A 22,733-nucleotide genomic window follows, 5' to 3' on the forward strand; every position below is an offset into this window, starting at 1 on the left:
TTGAGGTCAGGTGTGTAAATATGTATTTAATGCTGGCAGTGCCAGGGCTTTCCTCTGAGTATCTGATAACTAAAGTGATTCTACCACCCGTAAAATATTGGAGCCGCTCACAAACACTGGAGCCGCTCCCTGGGGGGAGCACAATTTGGGTTCTTTGTCATGAGGTGGTCATGTTCTTCAGTATCACAAACCCTGCCTTTGCTTTCCACTAAATGCTTGCCAAAAGCTTTTAAGTCACTGAGACCCATATGTTACCACATGCTACTTGTTTCTTTTATTTTTTTAGGAATAGGACATATTTTATTTGAATCAATAAAATAGGTTTCTACTACGATACAAGAAATCTCCACAAAGTACCTGGAATACAGAGACATTAAATATGCTTCTTGTAAATCTCTCCTTCTCTTGTATATCCAAGTTATAAATTAAATAAATCAGAAAATCATAAATACACTTTTCAAGATACAGCAATTATTAGTTAGAAACATTAATAATCTCCTCTTCGCCTCCATTCTCATACTGCTTAAAGCTATTAATTAACAAATGAAATACTACGATACAGCTTTCTCAACAGACAAAACTCTTGCTGCCCTGGACTCTGTGTTGGGTGCTCTATGGGTCACGTTAGCTACAGGGGCAGGTACCACAAATGCTCACTGTCTTAATTACTCCAAATGCAGCAAATGGACTTTTTCCAGTGTCTGTCCATCTTCTTTATTTTTGCTTTGCTTAGGGAATGAGACCAAAAAAGGGAACTGGTGATTACTATTCTCCCTACTCCTTGAGTGTGTGCATTGCTGTGCAAGAGAGCAGTCCCACTGAATTTCCTAGGTTTACCTTCTGGCAGGATCTCTATGGGCTGGGGAGGGGGGTGTAGTGTGGTTGATGATATTTGTAAAAGACATTCCAGGAAAATTTTGGCCATGGCTCCAGCTTGGTTCAGTCATGGAGGACCTGATCTATGATTCTATGACCTGATGTTGGCAAGGTCACAGTGTCCGGACTATTACACAGGGGCAACTTTAAAGGTGGAGTGGACCCCCATGAGAAAACTGCTCTGGTGCTGTTCAGGTGTGTAACCTTCAGCGGGCATCGGCATTGCTCTCACACGCCGTGGCTGGCGACAGATGGTCAATACCGGGCCACCATTGCCTCTTCTCCTTGCCTTGCCAGCAGCTGGGGCCTTTCAGTGTGTGGTTAACGAGGAGTTGTGTTCTCCTTCTTTCCCAGGAGGAAGAAAGAAAAGCAGGAGAGCAAATCATCCCCCTGTCAGGCTGCTGCGCCAGAGAAGGACTTTTGCCTTTGGTAAGGAGGAGGGGAGAGTCTGTGTGATTTCTAGCTGCAAGGCTGTCCTCTCTGAGTTGTTGAGCACCTCTGAAGGAGAAGCCTGTGGCTGAAGCAGTGATGGACAGCTGAACGCAGCTGACAGATATTTTATGATGGGCTAGTGCCTCTCCCCTCCTTGGCAGACTCTGGACTGAGTTGGCTCTGGCCATATGAAAAGCCATAGTACCTTTTTTAAATGAGAACTTCCTTCCCCGTCCTACTATCTTCTCCAGCATGTCCAGCCCCATGCAGGTGTCCCCGGCTGCTCTCCTTGGAGCCACTGGGGACATTTGGTTTGTAAAGCTATGGGGCCGCTCCAGTTGCTTTCCCATTCCATAGACTTCGTTTGCTCAGGTTTTCAAGCTGCAAACCTTTCCTGTGTGCTGCTCCACCCTGCTCACTCCAAAGCCAGAGGACCTGGCTGCTTTAGCAGCCTTTCCCTCCCATCCAGGCGGTACCCTGCTACCTCTGAGCTGGTGACCCCTGACCGGGGATAACCGCCTGAGCCTGCAGCTCTGCAGGCTGTAATCCAAGGCTCCCTCAGTCCTGCGCTGTAAAAGAAATTCAGAATATGCTTTTTTCTAAGTCCGGGTTGAAGATGATCTTAGCACAAGCAGTGGATGAAGTCAGCAGGTACTCCAAAGGCAGAAGTTGCCCAGGTGGTTGTGGTAGGAGGGGAAGGAGCTGTAACCGCCGTTAACACTGCCGACGTATGGTTCAGACCTTTGGTGGGTTCGTGGCTCTGGAGTCTCCTCACCTCAGTACCGTGGCACTGTGTATGACAGTGTCATACTTCTCACTATGTTTTACTATGCTGGCTGCAGGCAAGCAAATTTCAGATGGGAGCTTCTTTCCTCTGCTTCTGTCATAGAGTAAGACCTTTATTTTTCATTTATGCTTCGGAGCACTGGCAGATTAGAGAAGATCGTCATTACTATGAGCAACAGGAGATACACTTCCTCCGATCTTATATTTAAAGTTTTGTATTCAGGCAAACCAAAGTCTTTTATGATAACCAGGGGAGCACTCATACGAGGCAAGTACTGTTCATGACTAATATAATACTGTCTGTAACACTGGTGAAACCTTTTTTGTAATTTTTTTTTTTTTCAGAGGAAAACCCAAGGGGCCATGACCAGCAATTTCTAAATTGAAAAAAATTTTGAGAAAAATTTTTGAGCAAATTCCATTAAATCCACCTATTCATGAGCACAGATCTCCTATATGCAAATATCTCACGTTTAGTCACCTAGTTGCACCATTTACATATTTTCTTTCCTCCTAGTATTTCGTGCACTTAGTGAACTATCCTGTACCACATAGGTAGAGAGGAAGTTGCTGACTATCAGTTAACATATAAGCAGGTTCTACGGAAGAAAGTATCTCTTGAGGTTATCCAGTTGCTCGTAGTTTGATCTGGCAGGACACTTTGAAACACCAATCACTTGTCACATAGCAAAGTTTGGTAAATGTGTGTTTGCAAACTTGCTCAGTGCTGACTCACCCGTTTTTTAAAAATGTTTGCATCTTTTACTCCTGTCTTGAAACATCAAAACTGAAGAAAAAAAGATGTTTAGCGTATGTCATTCAACCAAGCATATCGTAAGATGTGGGTTTTATCTCATGATATGAAAGGGGGAAGAGGACAAGCAGTGGTACACAACAAGCAGACCCCTGGGATTTAATGGCACTCTGTAATCGATCTGTTGCCTTGCAGGAATACACAAACCTCCTGGTAGGCTTTTCTTGTTGTGAGTCCGAGCTGATTCAGACAGGACATGTAAAGTGTTGAATGGGCCAGCAGTAGTTTCAGCATCGAGTCAAGATGTAATTCTAGTGGGATATTTGGGATTTTAGCATATCGCAACAAAGAAAGGCCAGTGAGTTGCATCACATTCACCATTTTTACCTTAGTTAGCCTTTCTCCCACCATTCTGAGGCGATGGCATCAAGTAATAAAAAGGATATTGTTTTCCTGGATGAGCTGTGCTGTGCCTGTTCCCTCATTGATCCCAGAGCACCTTGTCCTGGCTAAAGGACCTTCTGTCTTTCCAAGTGATGCTGAGCCTTATCAGTCCGCCTCAAAGGCACTGTTTGTTGCCCCCAGGTACTCTGACTTCTTCTTGTGTTTCATCCACATCTTCCTCAGGAGGCTGGGCGTCCCGCACAGGTTGCCTCCCGTCAGCGGCAGGGAAGCTTCTGCTCCCGGTGGCAGGGTCAGGTCATACTCTGCCATCTTCCTCCAGCGCTGCCTGTGGCTAGCAAATAAAGCACAGATGCGTAAAGCATTCATCTCTGTGGCCCTTCTCCCCTGCTTACGACCACTAGCCATTGAAAACCAAGGGCTGCCTGTTTGCAAAGGTATGTCCGTGCCTCGCCTGTCCCTGGGACTGGCAAGTCCGGGGTGAGCAGGGGCTGTGCAGGGCAACGGGCTTGGACATCACCGCTGCCCCTCCCTGCTGCCCCCCCTCCCCTTGGAGCCTCTCCTTGACTTGCTGTCAGGGCGAACACTCACACGAGGGGATGGGCTACAGGTGGGACTGCTACTAGGTGCACCCTCTGTAGCGTTTGCCACCAGAGAAAAAGCTGGTAGGTGGCCTGGGGACAGAGCTGAGCCCTTCCACCAGAGCCCCTGGGACCATGCGGCAGCGCCCCGGTGGGGTGAGCTCCACCTGGCCGAGGGGGCTACGCTGGCTTACACCGGCTGAGGGGGGATTTATGTCTCTGCATACAAAGTGCGAGGACGCTGTGACAATGAGCTTGTTATTGTCCCTCAGGTGGCAATGGCGGCATCTCAGATATCACCCAGATCCGCGTCTGGGTTAACTGTCTACTGATGAGTGCATTTGTACTATGGTCAAGCTGTTCCTTAATTACACTTAAAGACAATAAAGCTTTGTTTAAAAAATATTTAATTACATTTTCTAAACTGCCTTAGGGCAAATATTGTAGACTCCTTAAGGGGAAAATACTTACATTTTGAATCTAGATGCTTTTCTTTCTAGCGATAAAACAGAGCTGTAGCTGGCATCGGAGCAGCTGTATAAATGGCCATGGCTGATGATATAATCAGCATGTCCTTTAGCTGATCTCTCCCTGCCTTTGGAAAGCAAGCGGCATGGCTTTACTGTAAATCATTGAGGTTTTACAGCTGCAATTCAGAGGAGATCTGCAGCTGAGCGCTTCTTTGTGTTTCTGGTGAGAGGGGGACCTGTGGCGGAGGTGCCTCATCCCCTTCCCCACCCCACGCGCAGCCCCCCAGGCTTGGCTGGAGGGGTGGGAAGGGACTTACTCGTCCACAGGTGTGCTGTCTGCAGCCAAGTCTGTGACAGCCACTGATTTTGCTGTATTATGGGCAACCGGCGATGGTGGGAACTGCGGGAGGAAAAAGCACATCATTAGGAAATGCCACTGACGAGTAGGGACCCCAGGTTCGTCCGCGGAAAGAGGCTGTTTTAGGAAAATGAATAAATATTCTAAATCTCTTAACAAGAGAAAGCAGGCTGGCTAAGGACTTGACTGCTCAACTCTTACCCACACAAATACCATTGAACTCAGCACAGGGCTCGTATGAGCAAGAATTACACCTCCCATTGAAGGAGGGAAGCTTGCAGAACTTTTTATTCCCTAGTTTTTATGTCTAGCTTCCCGAGGAGGTGAGGCTTTGTGCAGACTGACCAGCCTGCCTCTTGCAGCTCTTCACAGGCCACCTCTGCCGCTGGCTGGGAAGCAGCTGTCCCGGCCATCGCTGTTTCTTGAGCGTTTAGAAATGTTTCCCTGTTTTGCTGGGTGCTGCTCTGTGGCGTGGGCAGCCCTGGTTCATGCCCCAGTTCTGCCACGACCCCACAAGTGCCTAAAGATCGACTTCCTTGTCTTATATGATCATAAATTGCCCGCCAGAACGGAGTCACATTTTCCCATAAACAGGCCACTAAGACCGGCATGTGCTCCAAAATGGTAAGCTAAAGCATGGGTTGCCCAGAAATAGAAAAAAATATCAAAAATTGTGACGTGCTCTCCTCATTTCAGGCAATAAACACACTTAGTGATTTTACTGGCAATACTGAAAAATGTCTTCATACTATTGTCACTACTATAACTGGTTTTAAGCTGTCTAGGGCTATTTCCCCTGGGATTAATCTGAGAGTGGATATGTTTAGGTGTGCTCTGCAAATATCCCAAGACTTAAAAATGTTTGAAATCACTTTTGCAAGCATCCTTTGAAATTTAACCAGGTTAATTATTGGTAGGTGCAATTAGTTTCATTACACTGAATAGCATTAATTTTGACCATCCTTCTATATTCTACAGTCATTTTTCTCAAGTGTAGCCCAGCTACTAGCTAGCAAGTATACTGCAGCCATCCAAAAGAGCATTTGAAGCCATAAAGTTTTTATAGCATGGTCTGGTGCTGGTCAGAAACTTTTCAAAGGACTATTTTCTGTTTGAAAATCTAGTTTTTATAAAATGTAAGGACTTTGAAAATTGTTTTTTAGTAAGAAAAAGAAGGGAGGGAAAACGTTTTAGTAAAGCCGAGTCATTTTTAACCAAAACATTTTGTCTGTCCATTACAGAACAAATTTTTGTTTTTTGTATGATGATTTTGCCATCAACTCTTTATTGATCTGATTTGATTGGTTGATTTTTTGATTGATCTGATTATCATGTCAGGCTGGCATTCTGCAGAACATAGAATCATAGAATCATTAAGGTTGAAAAAGCCCTCTAAGATCATCAAGTCCAACCGTTAACCCAACACCACCATGACCACTAAACCATGTCCCTAAGCGCCTCATCTACACGTCTTTTAAATACTTCCAGGGATGGCGACTCCACCACTTCCCTGGGCAGCCTGTTCCAAGGCCTGACCACGCTTTCAGTAAAGAAGTTTTTCCTAATGTCCAGTCTAAACCTCCCTTGGCGCAACTTGAGGCCATTTCCTCTTGTCCTATCGCTAGTTACTTGGGAGAAGAGACCAACCCCCACCTCGCTACAACCTCCTTCCAGGTACTTGTAGAGAGCGATGAGGTCTCCCCTCAGCCTCCTCTTCTCCAGGCTAAACAACCCCAGTTCCCTCAGCCGCTCCTCATAAGACTTGTGCTCTAGACCCTTCACCAGCTTCGTTGCCCTTCTCTGGACACACTCCAGCACCTCAATGTCCTTCTTGTAGTGAGAGGCCCAAAACTGAACACAGCATTCAAATTATTTGATGCTTGTTCCACTTTAGAAATTAATTTTTTCCCATTTTGTGAAATTCCCTGAGAAACAAGAGGCTAATTCCTCCCAGCTCTTGCAGGTGGCTGAGCATCCAGAATGGGAGCCTGCCTGTTTCCATCCCACAAACCTTCCTGGTTCCCTGAGGGGCAGCCATCCTATGCCAGTCTCAGCTCCCAGCTAAGGATCCTCTGGCATAAACCATGTCTCAAAGCCTTAACGAAGATTGTGAAATCTGCACATACTGTGACAGACTGACATGCTGTTAATGTGGGACATGCTGACAGGTACTAGGTTTTAAGATGCATCAGACAGTAGTAGTTGGTCTTGCTGTATTTACTTACCAAAGATTTTCCATCCAACAGGTGGTTACAGGACTTGGATGACTCTTGTTCAGTAATTCCCACTGCAAAGCACAAGAAATGTGGCATTATCGGTAATTATCCCATTGGTAGAGCTTGTATTAAAAGCCTCCTTCCATGCAATTAAACCCAGATATGAACAGAACCCAGATTCAGGTTATAGTCCCACTAGATCTGATTATAGCCAAAAGCGCAGAAGTTTCTTCATTATGATCCGCTACTGTGATGTCAAAATAAGTAATTTTGGAATTAAGTAATTCTCGAAAGTCACTCAACTGCTTGCTCCTAGACTTTTCAAATGAGATGATGATGAACTGTCCTTAGCAGACCGAGCTAAGCGGGAGCCCTTCCCCCTCTGCCAACACTCATGTGTATGTACATACAAAGAGCGGTCCCATCTGCTGCTCCTCAGCAGAGGTTGTGTCTTGGAGCCCCCACTGCCAGGGTTGTCCTGCCTGGGAGATCATTCTCCTTTCTGGATTGCCCTGGGGAGTTATTCTCACCTGGGCAGAGATGTGTGCTACATCCACCCCATCACAGGGAGGGATTTCAACCTTTCTGTCTGCCTGTGGCTGAGTGGCACCTCTCTCTGCTGTCCTTAATCCTGGAGGCTACCTTTCGGTTGCAAGTGAGCGCTCAGCCCATAACTTATCCATGGATAAATGCTCACTGACATTCCAAAAACAAATGAGTGAGGGATGCCAGATTTTTTTCATGGAGCCAAATCCTCCCATTTGGCTGTGGGAATGTGGAGATGCCTTTTTTTTCTTTCTTTCTTTCTTTCTGTTCCTGGCCATTTTTGGTTGTCTGCTGTTTTTCAAAAGGATATTCAGGTAAGTGAAGAGCAAGGATCTACAGAAACACCAAGATTCACCAAGACAGAGGATAGAATATGATTCACAACTGCTGTGACCAATGGAATATAAATAACGACAGCAAACATCAGAAATAGCCAAGGTGCTGCTTATAGTGCTGTCTCCAGCATGAGTTAGCAATCAGAACTGTCTTCTCCTTCTGGGGGCAATATTTTACCATGATAAATATCTTAACCAGTGTCTCTCTTCCCGCTCCCCCCCAGTAATTCTATTAGGTACCTAACTGTATCCCTCACATCAAAGTTTAATTCAATTGCCTCCTCTCATCTTGCATATTAGGTACTAACAATATTCAGCAAGTGGCTCCAGGCATCAGTGCTTCAGCTAATGCCCACATTTTTTCTTTTTTTGTTTTGTTTGCTCTTATATTGTCTGATTCTTCCCTTCAGCCTGTCCCTCTTCTTATTAGATATAGGAAATGTTCTGGCAAAGTTTTGGCAAAGTTTTAGCGAAATATGTAAGCAAAAGTAAGTCCTCATCGCTTCAGGTTCATAAGTGCTCTTCAGGACAGCGATGGCTGGGTGTGGTGTGAATTCCACTTCCAGAAGGTGCTATGGGTGTCCAGGCCTGGGAGAAGGGTTGCTCCATGTCTGTTATTCTGACTTGCCCTGTGTTTCCAAGATGGGTACTTGTACAAAAACTTGGTACAAAACTGAGTACTTCTTTCCTGGAGAAAAAGTGCAATTTTTTTTTACTTATCCATCCTGGGAAGCAAAGCACAGCTTTGAGTGCAGTGAGGGGTTTCTTGTTTTGGCCTTCCACTACACTTACTTGCCTTCCTGCATGCTGGAATGCACGGTCCTTATGCTTTGATATTTGTGTAGGGTTTCTGACGCTAGCAGTAAGTGTGCTGCTACTCTCATCTGTGCTCTTGTTTACACATTTTTCACTTCCTCTGGAAGTTGAACTGTTCACTCTGTGACCCAGATTTCAAGTTGTGCTTTACCAAATCTGAAGTCTCTTTAATATTCAACAGTACTTGTCTATGGAGCAAGCATGGAAAATTCTACAGACACAACTATTTCCAGTAAGAAAGTTGAAGAATGATTTTGAAGGGTGAAATTTGTGTGGAGGTCACATTTGTACAGAGATTAATGAAAATAGATTATACATATCCATGCATATACCTCACTTCATATCCCATTATGCTGGCTCTCCAGCTGTTGAGAAACAGCTGGCGAAACCATTCTGGACTCTCTCATGGCACCCTATTCTCTGTGTAGGTATTATTAGTACAGCGTATACTGAAACTGGACACTGCAGCACATCATAGCAAAGAGCTATTTTTATTTTCATACAAATATTTGCAAATATTTCTACTTTCCTCCCCTTAAAATGCTAAATCTGTAAAGTCAGGCACTCAAAAGTTATGAAATACCAGAATTGGACCAAAGTTATTTCATCCCCCCGAGGAGCTAGACATTGAGATTCAGTCTCTAATTTGTGACCAGAAACCATTTTTCCACAGACTTTCTGCTTCACTCATATAGACAGCGTTCAGAAAGCAGTGGTTCATCCTTAGCTTTTATTTCTCAGTGCACAGTCCTATACTTACTTTCCCCATCAGTGAATCCTCTGAGGTCAGAACTATTAATATTGAGGAGGATGCAGCACTGTTCACAGTCAAAGCACAGTTTTTAGTGCAGCAGGAACTGAGTGCTCCCGGGTGTTGGAGTCGGAGGTGTGAAGCAGGCACCCAGAAAAGGGGGATACATCTGCGTGAGGTGACGAGCATCACTGAGGAGTCTGGTGGCAGTGATAGACAGACCTTAGGGAGCTATTGCAGGAGATGCCCTGCTATGGTCCCTGAGCACCTTCTGTGCTGGGGGGAACAGGGATCCGACAAACAGCCTCGCCATGCTGCACAAGCTTAGGTAGCCCTGCAGTAGCTCTCGTCTTGTCCAGATTCTCCTGGTGAGTTTGTCCTCTCCTGTCCTCCTTGCTCCCTCCTTCTACTCCTCAGTCAGTCCTTTTTGTTTTATTTTTTGTTCTAATTTAAACTCAGTTTTTCCCTCTTTCCCATTCAGCATCCCAGTTTCTTTGCCCAATTGCTTTCCTTTCTCCGCCTATGAGAACTGTTTCCTGCTTTTCTGCTCTTCTGTTCAGATTCCTGCATCTTTTCTCCTGTTCGCATCTATCTGTCATTCTTTACCTCTTGTTGCCCCTAACAGCAGAGACCAGCAGTCCCTCCTTTCTTCCCCACCGGCTCTCTGCCACCCACTACCCCACAGCCGGTCCCAGCCACTCCTCCTCCTCTCCCGCCTCCAGCCCCAAAGCCCCAGCTCTTTGTTCAGCTATTTCTTGGCTCTGGTCCCAGTTTGAGATCTTTCCCTTCGGTCCCAAGCTCAGTTTGTTCCTTCCCAGTTTCCCAGGCCCCGCTGTTGTCTGGTCTGTGTTCAAATGGGATGAGCAGTGCAGATGCAGACCAGTGGTGTGAAGAACATGCACCTTCACGGTAGTATCTGCTTTACAGATTTAGCACCCTTTAACAGCTAAATGTCCAATGTCTCTACCAAACACGTGCCATATGGGATTTTTCAAAGGCTTATGACTTGACTGCATCTGGGTGGTTTTTCAAGAGAGAGCAAAAGATGCGTTTTCGATTAAAAGGCCTCCCCTTGCCAAACTGCACGGCCCTGCTCCAGCTTCAACCTTCCAAACATAACACACCAGCATCGAAGGAACTGAATGACCAGTCTATTTATGTTTACTCATTTCCTTGGTTTTGCATTGGCAAACTTTATTTTTCCTTCACGGATTCTCACAAATATGCTGAACAAGTTTTGGTTGAAAAAACAAAATCAGGTCTGTGGCTGACATCCAGAATCTAAAATTTCATCCCAAATAATTATGTTCTGGTAAGGTCTAAGCAGGGATCTTATATAATAAGATATATAATAAGATGACTCAGGCAAACTCAGTGATATGCAATCTATCATCTCTAAAATATTGTCAGCTTTTGGAAAGGGAGTGTTTATGACTGAATAAAGCGAGTTTATGACTCTGAATAAAGTGAGAGCTCTGCAATGCCACGCTTGTTATCTCACTAATATCACCAGACATTTTAAGCATGGAAGTATTCTTCAGGTACATAACAAATTGCCTGCTTTGCTGCAAACTGGAAGACTGCAATATCTAAAAATGTTCTGAAGCCACAGAGGAATAAAGCCACTTCTGAGGACTTACTGTGCTGGGCAGTGCCCTTGGCAGGGCAGGGTCCCTGCTGCCCGCTCTGCAGGCAGTCCAAGCCCCGCACCTCGTCTTCGCTGCACAGCACCTGGAGGAGGTCACCCTGGTGGGGCTGTAGCTTCTCTGTCCTGTGGGGCCGACGATCGGATACAGCTACCACCTACAGGGAAGAGGCAAAATCATCCCGTTACACACAGCCTTGGAAATAAGGTGGTCTGTCAAGGTCATGGGGGAGCAGCATGGCGCTTGCTCTTCCCACTGCTTTACTGTCATCCAAAGGGGATTTTGTTGGGTGGGGACTGTGAGATTTGAAGGGTTTGGTTTGTTTGGGTCCTGCCTCCATGCATGGATGTGTAAAAGCATGGGAAAATTAAGTGCGGTCTCTCTGGGACCCAGCTACTTAGTTGCACCTTTCTGTATTCTCCTCAGGAGAAGGAAATGTGGTCCTTTTCAAGACCTACTGAATAGGATATGCCTTTGAGACAGCTCCAATTTAATTTCTTATTGCATCATATCTTGGGCAATCAGTTAAACTTATGCAATGTGAATTACAAATGCTATTTCCTCATGGCCTCTCCTGTCTTTTGGACTTATTTACATTTTATACCTGGTAAACGACTACAGAGGATACAAGGTAGTGAATAATTGTGCTCCTAGAGATTAATTTTCACAAACATTAGCTTGCACAAACAAAACTCACTGAGAGCTGCATCTTGGAACAGAGTCCCTGAAAACGAGCATGAACAAAACCAGGTTCTTTTCTACATCGATCACGACTGAGCCATGGCACTCACTGTGCTGCCACGGGCAACTGGGGAGGCCAGAGCTAATGCGAGCTTAAAAACCCAGGGATAGGCTCCAAGCAGGTGGATCCATCAGGACTGTTATCCAGGATGGTCTGGAAACAATTTTCTCAAGAAGATTAAAGTCCCGACAGCAGGGAAAGATATTCTTCTCTGAAGACTTGTTACTGTCATACAGAGAACAAGTTACGCAGGGCGAAGATCCAAACCAGCAAGGAAACAACACACGTGGCAACTATTCCGACTGTTTCCTATTAGACTTACTTATGTTGATCTTAAGTTGGAAGACCAGGACAAAAGCAGTTACTTGCATCTAACTGATGACTAATAGTTGCCATCTACTTGTTTTATATATAAATACAGTTATTTTGTCTCAAGACTGAGACCAGCAACTGACCAGTCCGCTATTGGCATAGAAAAGCCTTAATTCCATCTATTGCTCTGCCTTCTAAGATACACTCAAGATAAAAACAAGACCGCATTCAAGCATGTCCCCTCACACAAAATTGTCCATTTTCTTTAAGTAAGTTTTAATTCAGTTTGCCATTAATGTGCAACATTCTATGTACGTGAATTTTTACACAGATATAAAACCACACGCAAACCTATGTTTTCCAAAACAGGAAAAAAGAAAAACCCCAGCCTGACCACTTTTTACTCTTTTGATTCCATGTACCCTCAGGAGTCTGGAGAAGGCTACATGACCTAGATCCTCCTGATAAGCAGCACAAGGAGCAGAAACTGCCCAACAGCAGGCAAAAATACTGCTGAAAAGGGCTGGTGAGGCAACCAAAGCCTAATCCAAGGCCTAAGAGGGGTTTTCTCTTAGTTCTGTGGATTTTGGCACGCAGCCTGACACAGTCCCTGCTCCATAAGCTACTTAAGGCGTGCCCAGTGTTAAGTTAAAGTCAAAGGGACTACTGGTGTCCTTGAAGACAAGCACGTGCTAAAGGAGGCTGCGGCTGGAGCCCATCTCTACTGACCACGAATCTGGTGCTGCCGGACAGAGCCGAGCCTCAGCATCACTCCGATAATTCAGAAACGAGGGTGATGCTGGTGGTGGGAGGCCTCCTGTTGCTACTTAAGCAGTTGCCATTGGCTCTCTCCCAGCTGCCCTTGGACCAGTTCCAGGACCTCCCCATCCCTCTGCAGCAGCTCCTCGCAGGCTGCAGGCTCCCGTGTCCACGCAGGAGGGGTGTGCAGCCCACTGCATCACCCTGATCACCCGAACCTTGCAAGCTGCTTACCAGAGGCATTACCCCCACCACCACAGTGACATCGGTGGAGACACCTGCCTTCATTACGGATATGATGAGGCAGTGGCTGGCAGGGGTCTCTCATGACAGCCCTTGGAGCCAGACTCACGTGAAGTGAACTCTTCCAGCTGTCAAAGAATGCTACAAAGCTCACCTTTCCCACCAGTTCTGGAAATATGTGCAGTACTCTTGGTCACACTCAGCCTTCTTAGGTGTGTGATAGAAAATGTCTGCAACTCTCTGCTACTGTGACACCTGAGGTCGCTCCTTTTGCATGGTCACAGAAAGAGCATTTTTGGTAAGTAGGATGCTGGCTGCAGTCATCTCTAATCCTGGAAACGGCTTATTTGATCAGTGTAAACCACCACGAACTTGAAACTTAACAATCTGCCTATGCATTGCAAAGGATGAAATTTAGTCTGGGGAAAGGAAGCAGGATTTTAAACTCCATTAATAGCTGGAATTATTTAGGAGCGTTGTCTAAGTTTTCAAGATTCCTTGTTACATGTCATATCAGCAATGCCAAAATGGCTTCAAGCAGAAGAATCTGTATAAATAAGTTGCAATGCCATTTTCCATTACAACTGGAGACAACAGCGCAATCTCTATAGCACATCTTCAGTTAGCATCTTTGTTTGCAGCATTTGGCTGTAGTACACTTTTGGAGTTTCTTATCTCCTAATTCAAGAATTCACCGTGACTTTGGCTACCTCAACCATTACTGTAATATGTAAAGACTTATCTAGGTCAGGAAACTAAACCTGCTGTAGTGCAGTTTTGATCTAAACCGGAGCTGACATTTCTCTAGGGTACCTAGGGTAAGGCAGAAGGATCAGCTGGAAGTCACTTTTCTTTTCTAGATGTACCAGGGAATTTAAATCTGTGTGAATGGCAGAGTCAGCCAAACTATGCAAAATTAGCAAACTGCTCTCTAAATAACTACTGTTTTTAGAACCTGTAAGTCACTTGGCTGGCTCAGTCTGTTTGCAGGACGCTGACTCTGAATTCAGAGCTCATCAAAGTCTCTTTTTTATGGATTTTACCTCTTGGCATACCCACTGTTGGAACTAGCTGTGTTAAGCAGGGAGCACAGAGGACAGGAGGGTTGCAGAGCAGTGCAGAGGATGTTCCAACAACCCAGCCAGTGCTCCTCGACCCAAAATCCCACCGCCAAACCAACAACCAACCAGAAAAGGTGACAATTAAACATCTGGCTTTGGATAAAACTTTGAAGCTTAGAGGCTGAACAACGAAGTGTTTGTTAGTGGAGGAAATACCAGATTTGTAGAGTTAAGCTCTTTTTGATGGTTTAATGCTGATCTAATTTTTAATGTGGCACCACTAGCGTGCACAGAGGCATTTGCCATTTTTCTGCAAAGTAGCCAGGTACTGGTGTCCAGACAGTTCTACCCAAAGGATTTTGCGGCTAGAATAGCAAGGGAAGAGAAGGGAAGGATCTACTATCACTGGAAATAACTCTTAATAGGGCAATAGGAACTGCAAATAAGCATATTGGTGAAACACTCAATTAAAAAAAAGGTATTTCCCCCTTTCTCTCACCCTTCCACAGTCAGGATTGTGCTTTTGGGATGGGTTCTTGAATGTGATGGAAGTTAACCCCCAAGGTCAGTCATTTGAATCTTAAATCACTTAATGCTACACTGCTTGAGTATTTCTGTTGCGAAAAAAAGGTCTGGCAGATGTCCATGTTGCTTGCTATTTTTGCCCTTGCTGAGGATTAAAGTTGTGCATCCACTGCAATCACCAGAGCAGATTTCATGTTAGCTGAGGCATTTCTGCAGCACTGACTGCAGGTGCAGCAGTAAAAGTGAAAAATAAATAATCATTCTGCTACTTTTCTGTGGGTCTAGAAATTGGTAATCACAACTTTGTCCCAGGCACGTATATTCCAGTACGTGCAATTTATTTGAATGCTTGTGCATGAGCTGTAAGCAGCTGCATCGCACTGAAGAAGGGGAATGCACAAGTCTAAGAGTTGACTGTGCCAATTGCTTTGGTTTGAGAGCCTTGCTTGCTTTCTTAGCTGGAGCTGCAGACCGTTCCTCAGGCTTGGTGCTCCCACTGCTAATAAGGTGCTGCCTGCATCATGACTAAGGGCCAATCAAAGGACATCTTTAATTGGAGTCAGGAAAGCCCCAAAGGAAAAAAAATCCTCTAAAAACACAGCAACAAAACAGGGACTTTCTTATCTTATTTTCTTAGACCTTTATGAGTATAGTGCTGTTACAGCAGCTGATCCAATCCAAATTAAATATTAGAGGCTCCCACTCAGCAGAAACAACAACTATCTGATGAGATTTGGAACATCATAACAAACATACAGTTGCCCTAGATTTCAATGAGAGCTAGCTGCAAAATTGCCAGCTAACTAGTTTTATGAGAAAATTCTGGTTCAAAGAAATCTGGGCATTTTGTTGGAAAAGTATCTATTTTATCAAAAAATGGAGGGAGAAATTACCTGAGCATTCTGTTTTTTTAAGTCAGAATAGTTCACTTGGGTTTGGACCTTTCTGCTATTTTTACATTGTGGGACAAACAAAATATACCAAAGGCATAACAGATAAAAAAGGAGTATCTCAAAATGGCTTATTTTGAGTAACACTCCGACACTGACTTTCATCCTCATTTGGAATGAAAAGTAATTTTGAAACCTCTGCCTGAGTTACGGGACAAAAATAAGATTTTTCACAATTTGAGAAAATACACAGATACATAGCTTTTACTCAAACACCACAAGCGTGTTATTGACCCTTCCTGGGGGCCACTTCAGGCCCCTGTGAAGTATTGCGATCCTGTGATCTGCTTTAATAATCAAGAAAGGGGATGGGAGTAAACGTGGCGAGTTTTTTTCCAGTGCACGGGTAAGTGTGGTAAGCAGGAGGGACCTACGGTGCCGTGGGGAGATTAGGGAATCAGGAATATGAAGAGAAGGCTATTTACAAATGAGGATGGGGCTGGGAAGTAGGATAGGGCATGGGAAAAGGAAAGACCATGAGGCAAAATATTTCATCAAAGTGCTAGAGAAGAGACAGGTCTGTAGTGAGAAGAAATGCTTTGGCAGAAGAGTCTCAAAGCTTGTAAAAAGTGCTTTGATATGCACAAAAGAAAAAGGCTGTTATTCCTGCAAGTCAAAACTGCGATAAAAGGATCGTGGAAGGGGTTGTGAATGGGCCAAGTGGATTCAAGGAGGGAAAATTTGCTCTCAAGCCCAAACCAATGTGTCGAAGTGTCCAAACTTGGAAAACGTTTTCTCAGAGCATGAAAAATGTTCAGTTCTTTTACTGTTGCTGTTATTGTTATTTATTTGGTCATAATAATTGGGGGCAAAAATATTTACAGACCTATTGAAGAGAAGTGTGGGGAACAAGAGTCCCTCATACAGTGAAGGGAAAACAGAGAGGGGGCAGAAAAAAGCTGAGACTGCGCAGCACAGTGCTGCAGGAGAGAGGGCTGTGCTGGGTGGTGGGGCTGGGCATGGCTGGGTGGGAAGGAGAGGACCATGCCTGTGCCCAGCTGCAAGCCGCCACCTTGCTCTTTAGCTGCAGGTTGATCCCATGCCGTTCGGTTGGGCTCTTTTGCACGAGGGCCATGAAAATGGCTTGTGCCCCAGCAGCAGCTGTGGTAGAGCAAAGGGGGAACTGGCTCTTCTTTGGGGCTGTGCACACCTCGCCTTCATGATTAAAAATATCAAACCACTTACTGAGAGAGAGCTCAGTTGTTAGTTTTCCTCTGCATTTGTGAAGGGCAGGCAGAGTAGAAAATGGAGTCAGAGATGCTTCCATTGGGAGCTTAGCTTATTGAATTTGGGGGGGCACCTCACCTGCAGGGAGTGGGGAAAGCTCCAGATGTGCCCTCTGTGCTGGTGCACCGGGGGTGAGTCCAGGACAGGCAAGAACCGCTGGGATCAAGGGACAAGCATTCTCCTGTGGCTCTCTCAGAGACATCTTTTTGAGTTAAGGTTACAGTCCATTGCTTGGTGGTTTTATCCCAAATTCTCTGGGGAATGTGATACTGGCTCCTTGATTAATGCATGTATGTATTGATACGATTTGTTTGCTTTTCATTCCTGCCTGTCCCTCTGGCACTATTATTAGGGCTTTATGGATAAGAATTAAGTCTGTGATTCCCTCAGATGACCCGTGTTAAGCTGTTATGTTCATTTTGACTGGCTCTGCACAGACAGACTGTATTTTTTCAAGTTTCAAAGCGCTTCTGTAAATAAACTGTAGCTTTACAGAAACTCCCCTTTCTGGTTCACGCCCCACTCCCTGCGTCAGACACTGATGCACTTCTTTGCCCTGAAAGATCCGCTTCCCATTTATCCATGGCATTTTTAAGGATAAGTGTAGCCAACTAGAATAAAAATAAAAAAAAAAAAGAGGGAGAGAAAGGGAGATTTTTCTTACGCTCTTTGTTAGGATGTGCTGCGTGCTTTTGGCTCGTCTTCGGGCAGGACTACATGCTGTGAAAAGAAGAACAGGAACACGGTCAGGGTGCAGTGGAGGTGGACAAGATGAGGTTACACATGCCTCTAAAAGTCCTCCGTGAGAATACATTGGGGGCATGGTGGGGAGGGGGGGGAGAAGGAAGGGTTTAAGGAGGATTCCAGCTGAAACAATCCAAAAGAAAGTCTTTTTTAATGTTACCTCAGAGACCATGCTCTAGCTATACAATACAGACATCTGTGGGCACAGGGCAACAGCCTTCCCCAAGGTTCTGCACCTCTCCCATAGGCTTCCAGAAGGAACCGTCCTTCTCCCTCCTGAGTTTTGATCTGGCCTCCCATCTGCCACTGTTTCAGAAGGAAATGAGCTTCTCTTTCCATCCAGTCACCTTCAAACATGACCAGTGTATACATTAACTTTGGAGAGCCCTATCATTTTATCTAGATAGCGACTTTTTCAATAAGCTCAGACTGCTTCTTGACATCATTTCAGTTTTACTGCATGTTGTCCAAAGCACAACATTTGCACTAACCCTAGTCTTTTCTTTTTCAATCCTCAAAATGACCCATTCGGTTCTTTAACTTGGGGTATTTTGCTTAAAGTCTGTTTCTCAATTTTATTTCTTAAACCGATGAAGACATCAAAATCATAGGCAAAACAGAATTGCTCACCACTGGACACACAAGATGCCAGGACTATAAGCCAAGCTTTTGACTGGACCGAAGCAATTGGTTTTGGGTGGGGCTTTTTTTGGACAAAGTGAAGATTGTTTAAACACTTTCTGTTTCAGTTTGACTTGAAACTGGCCTGAAAACCTCAGTGATACTCCCACCTCTCTCTCTCATCATATCTTACCCTTTGCCCTTTAAAGTTATTACCCTGCCCCGTGTTCAGGATACAGGAGTCATGACTACAGGACTTAGCAGCCAGTGACAGACACAGGCCTGCAAAAAACTGCCAAATTTGGAGAATTAACTCCAATTCTAAAGACCGACCCTGAGGGCAAGGCATGTGAATGGGGGTTTCCTACTCAGGCTCTATGTATAGTCCAAAGGCTTTGAAAAGCCAGGAGGGTTTGTTATGGGATGATGGGTGACTCTTACCCTCCAGGTGAGTTTTCCTTTTTGGCATACATTCAACTCCAGGAGTTGCAGTGCTCGTCCTTGCTATGTATTAATGTTTGCAAAGAGTTTTGAAGCTGTGGAAGCAGCTGGAGTTCACTCAAGGCTGCTCATTTCTGCAGCCAAACTCCTCTCCTGTGATGGCAGGAATAACAAGTGACTGGGCTTTCCAGGGCTCTGGTGCAAACAGAGCCGGCAGTGGGACCAAAGTTATTCTTCCTAGCCAGCTTGTGTTTGTCTAAAAGCCACCCCTTGATACCCCAATGAGGATGTAAGTGCTGAGCATTAGGACCCCACTGGCTAGAAATAAAGTTTTGACCAATGCTCTGCCCACAATGAAACAGGACAGGAACATGGGAGGTGATAAATCTTGTCCAGGGTCCCTGCCAGCGACCTGTTGCAGCACAGGGTACTTCCACGCTGAACTCATCACAAGTAACTTATCTGCCGGTATAGAGCTTGAGAGTGTGCTAAGCTGTCAGTTTGATTACGGCCTGTTTTGCATGGCATGATATCCTCAGGGATCCCTACTGCCTTCTCCTGCAGGACACGTTTTATATTTTAAACCATGGTGAGTGTGGGATGAAAACCACACAAACATAATGAAGGTGTTTTTTTTCCTAGGAGTATGTTGTAACTTGCTTTTGAAGCTGCTGCAATCGCCTTTACTTCTGGAATTTCATCGTGTGAGGACTATACTAATTGCTTGCAAGCAAAACACGCAAGTGCAGAAAAGTGTAGTGATGCAAGGCATCATCTTCATGACTCTCTGGTATTGTATGTATTTTACTGGACAGTGTAAGGAGCACAGTTTATATAGATTTCTACCAGAAGCAAGTACTGTTGTGCTGTTACTGGTACCCAGGCTGGCGCACAAGGAACAACACATAAATGTGTCCAGGTAATAAATTTGCGTATTTTCAGAGTACATATGATCCACAGTTCAACTCACTGCCTGTCGTCTGCCGGCACGAGTGGCAAATGGCTTACAGGGGCTGAAGAAAGACAAGTCACAGCACCAGCAAATATGCAATTACTTGAATAGCCATTGAACAAAGAGTGAATCAGGGAGGTAGCCAGAAGTGACCCACTTGCGCAGGAACACAATGGCAGCAATGCAAACAGTGGGGCTGCAGGGCTCTCCCTGCAAACACGGTTTTCTGCAGGGAGTGGGAGCAGGAAGGGAAGAATGAATCCTTGCAGATGATGTTTCTGGATTTGCCTGCAAAAGGATGTTTGTATGTACAGCCCAGCTTTCGGGCAACAAAACCAATTACAGTGATGGTTCACTTTGTCATTTCCACTTACATTCTGAAATTAAGCAGCTGAGAGCTCATGCTCGCAGCTTGCAAGTAAAGATCTGATCTGGCCCCACAATTTGTTTTCCCTGCTTTTACCTGCTTTCTTTTTCTTGTTGCTGAAATATGCAGCTATTGAGTTTAAACTAATTTGTTCAATCAAATGCAGACTGGGCTTTGTCCGGTTCTTACTCTTCATTACAAGCAATTAATGTTAATCATGCATTCATTTCCAGGGCATGGCTTTGGAAATGTTCCACTTATTGAGCCAGCAGACTTAAATTCAACATTCATGCAGTTCACCCAGTTCATCTGAGCTGCTAACTGCTCGCAGAACTTCATTTTCTTTTCTATTACACAGAATAGCCACACAGTTGCAAGCTGTCACTTTAGCAATTACCTCATAGGTATATCAACACCGATTCCAGATCTCCCAATTTTGCTAGCGCAAGGATTTTACACAGCCACAATGTCGAAGCACCTGCACGGATTAGCTCCAGAAACAAGCAGCGAGCGCTGGACTGCAAGCAAAGCACGACACGGCAGAACAGATGAGCTGCTCACTTCAGAGATTTCCCTGATGCTAAACACCCCATCCATCCAAAACACAACACCGTAGCGGTTGTTACAGTTTTGATGTACTCACATTTGGATGAAATCACAGTGGTGAAAACTTCTAAATTTTCGTCGCTGCAGCTGTAAATCTGGTGCATTTTCCACCTCTCCCTCCTGACTGCCTTTCAGCTTCATGCAACCGCTCTGAACTTCTGGTAAATAGGTTTCACTAATCCAATCTGGCTCTGTGATCATTGTCCAGATCTACAAAGGACAGACTGATGCTGTGATCTCATCTCATTCCATATTCTTCATTGCAACATTTTCTTCTCCCATCTGCCTTTCTATGAATACTATTAATGCAAAGATTTAATTTAGCTGTTACTTAACCCTCTGTTCAGATAGAAGCATTTTATTTTATGTCTGCTTTTACCAGTTTGGAGAATCCTCTACAATAAATGGCTAATAATTAAAGTCTATTCTGTGCAGCCAATGTATAGGCAAATAAATATTTACAGAAGTACTGCAAGGATTTTTAAAATAAGTTGGTTTAATGCTTTGTGTACTTTAACACATTTATTGCAAAAATTTGCTCTTCCCATATAATGAGGAGCTGATTCTAGGTGTATTAAGAAAAGCATTTTGTGCTTTGCCTTTTACATTCAGAAACTAGTACCTGAATCCTGGGCACTTCAGTGTAAAATTTCAAATGCAGATTACTAAAGAAGGGCACATCAGGCAGATGTACATAGGTCTATATGCCCCTACACTTCAGTGGCTGCAGAGAAAGGGCAGGTGGCTCAGTCATAGATGGGTTCCTACATGACTTGATGGTTCTGGGGCCTAAATCCATATTTATACACTTCAATAAAGGGTCTTCGTGCCAAAGCTTTTCATTCCTTAATGCTCCCATCAGAAATTGTTCCTTTCCACATCTACGAAAATCAGCCCCCTCAACTTCTGGTGACTTACTGCTGCCATGGACACCTAAGATGATAGAAAATTTTGCTTGCAGGCTCCAGCAACTGACGTAGCAGAAACACTTTCAAGTGTGAATAATGATATCAAATTACATCAGCCTAATGAATAGCCTTCATTACTAGCACGTGTGTGTAATTAACACAAAAACTAGTGCTGTCTTCTCTTATAGACGTCTGCCACCAAGAGTCCCAGATGGAAAGTGCCAACAAACATGGGCTGTCACTGTCATATTCACATAACGTTTCTTATTTGAAGTAATAAATATTGGTCAAATACACATCCCGAGCCTGGAAGCATTTTGGTTGAGCGGAAGGTCTCACTGTTTCAAGAAAGAAATGAGTGAAGAGAAGCTGGTATCACTTGTCACCTCCCAGGGCAGCCTCCTGCTGTCCAGGGGCAGCAAAGCCATTGCGGGGCTGGGGGCATTGTCCCAGGAAACCATGCCGCGTTTGAAACGGGCAGTGGGACAGCAATATAATTAAGCAAAAGTTCAATTAGTTTTTGATTTATTGCGCCACATGTTCTGCTTGTATGACTGATGTCATTAACATCAGGCTCGGCTGGCGTGTTCATCTGTCCCTGCCCGGCTCCCTCTGAAGGCGCACACACTCAACAGATGGGGAGCTGCACGGGCGCGAATGCAATTGTTTATCCCCCTATTGTTCCTATGTCAAGCAATCAAACCAAATCCATTACCCACCGAGAAAAAGATCAGCGCACCGTCCATTCAGCAGTGAATGGAGCAGAGGCGGTTATGCAGGGAGGCTTTAAAGCTTTCAAAAGGATAAAAAAAATAATGAAGAGCAACACTGAATAGTTGACCAAAAAAAAAAAAAAGCTATAACAAATCTAACCCACCCTTTATTTCACCTTTGGATATTCAGAGTCCTATAAGAGGCACTTTTGGATCTGAGTCATTGTTTTCCTAGTTATAGGTATGACCTAAAGATATTTTTAAATCATAGATGGGGTTTAACATCAGAACAAATATTTGGTGTTTCATCGTGTTGAAGGGTGGTGGGGATGTGGAAACTGAAGTGAGACTCGAGAGCTGGTTACCAGCTAGCATTCACGGCTTTATAGATTAGGTTTTGAGCAGGTAGGCTTTGAACACCTACCTTTACAAGGGACATGATGCTCTGGGGATGAGTCACTCTCTGTGCAGAGAGTTGACAAAAGGCTCTCACATCACTGCCACAGAAAAATAGGGCTCGGGAGGGCCAATATAACCTGTCTCATCTGGGAATGAATTTTCCCCTGTTCACAAAAGGGAGTTTGCTGCTTCAT

General features: G+C 44.7%; 1 protein-coding gene across 1 annotated transcript; it reads right to left on the reverse strand.

Moving 5' to 3' along the window:
• Positions 1-3,397: 3,397 nt before the first annotated feature.
• LOC104075572 (chromosome unknown open reading frame, human C8orf46) lies at positions 3,398-20,623 on the reverse strand. The gene is made up of 6 exons (XM_009576121.1): positions 20,557-20,623; positions 17,453-17,508; positions 10,964-11,126; positions 6,885-6,946; positions 4,619-4,701; positions 3,398-3,584 (listed from the first exon to the last, which is right to left on the reverse strand). Exons 1-6 carry the CDS (start codon positions 20,621-20,623, stop codon positions 3,398-3,400), a joined length of 618 nt encoding a protein of 205 aa, XP_009574416.1.
• Between the last annotated feature and the right edge of the window lie 2,110 nt (positions 20,624-22,733).

Source organism: Fulmarus glacialis, unplaced genomic scaffold (genome assembly GCF_000690835.1).
Source record: "Fulmarus glacialis isolate BGI_N327 unplaced genomic scaffold, ASM69083v1 scaffold12584, whole genome shotgun sequence".
NCBI lineage: Eukaryota > Metazoa > Chordata > Aves > Procellariiformes > Procellariidae > Fulmarus > Fulmarus glacialis.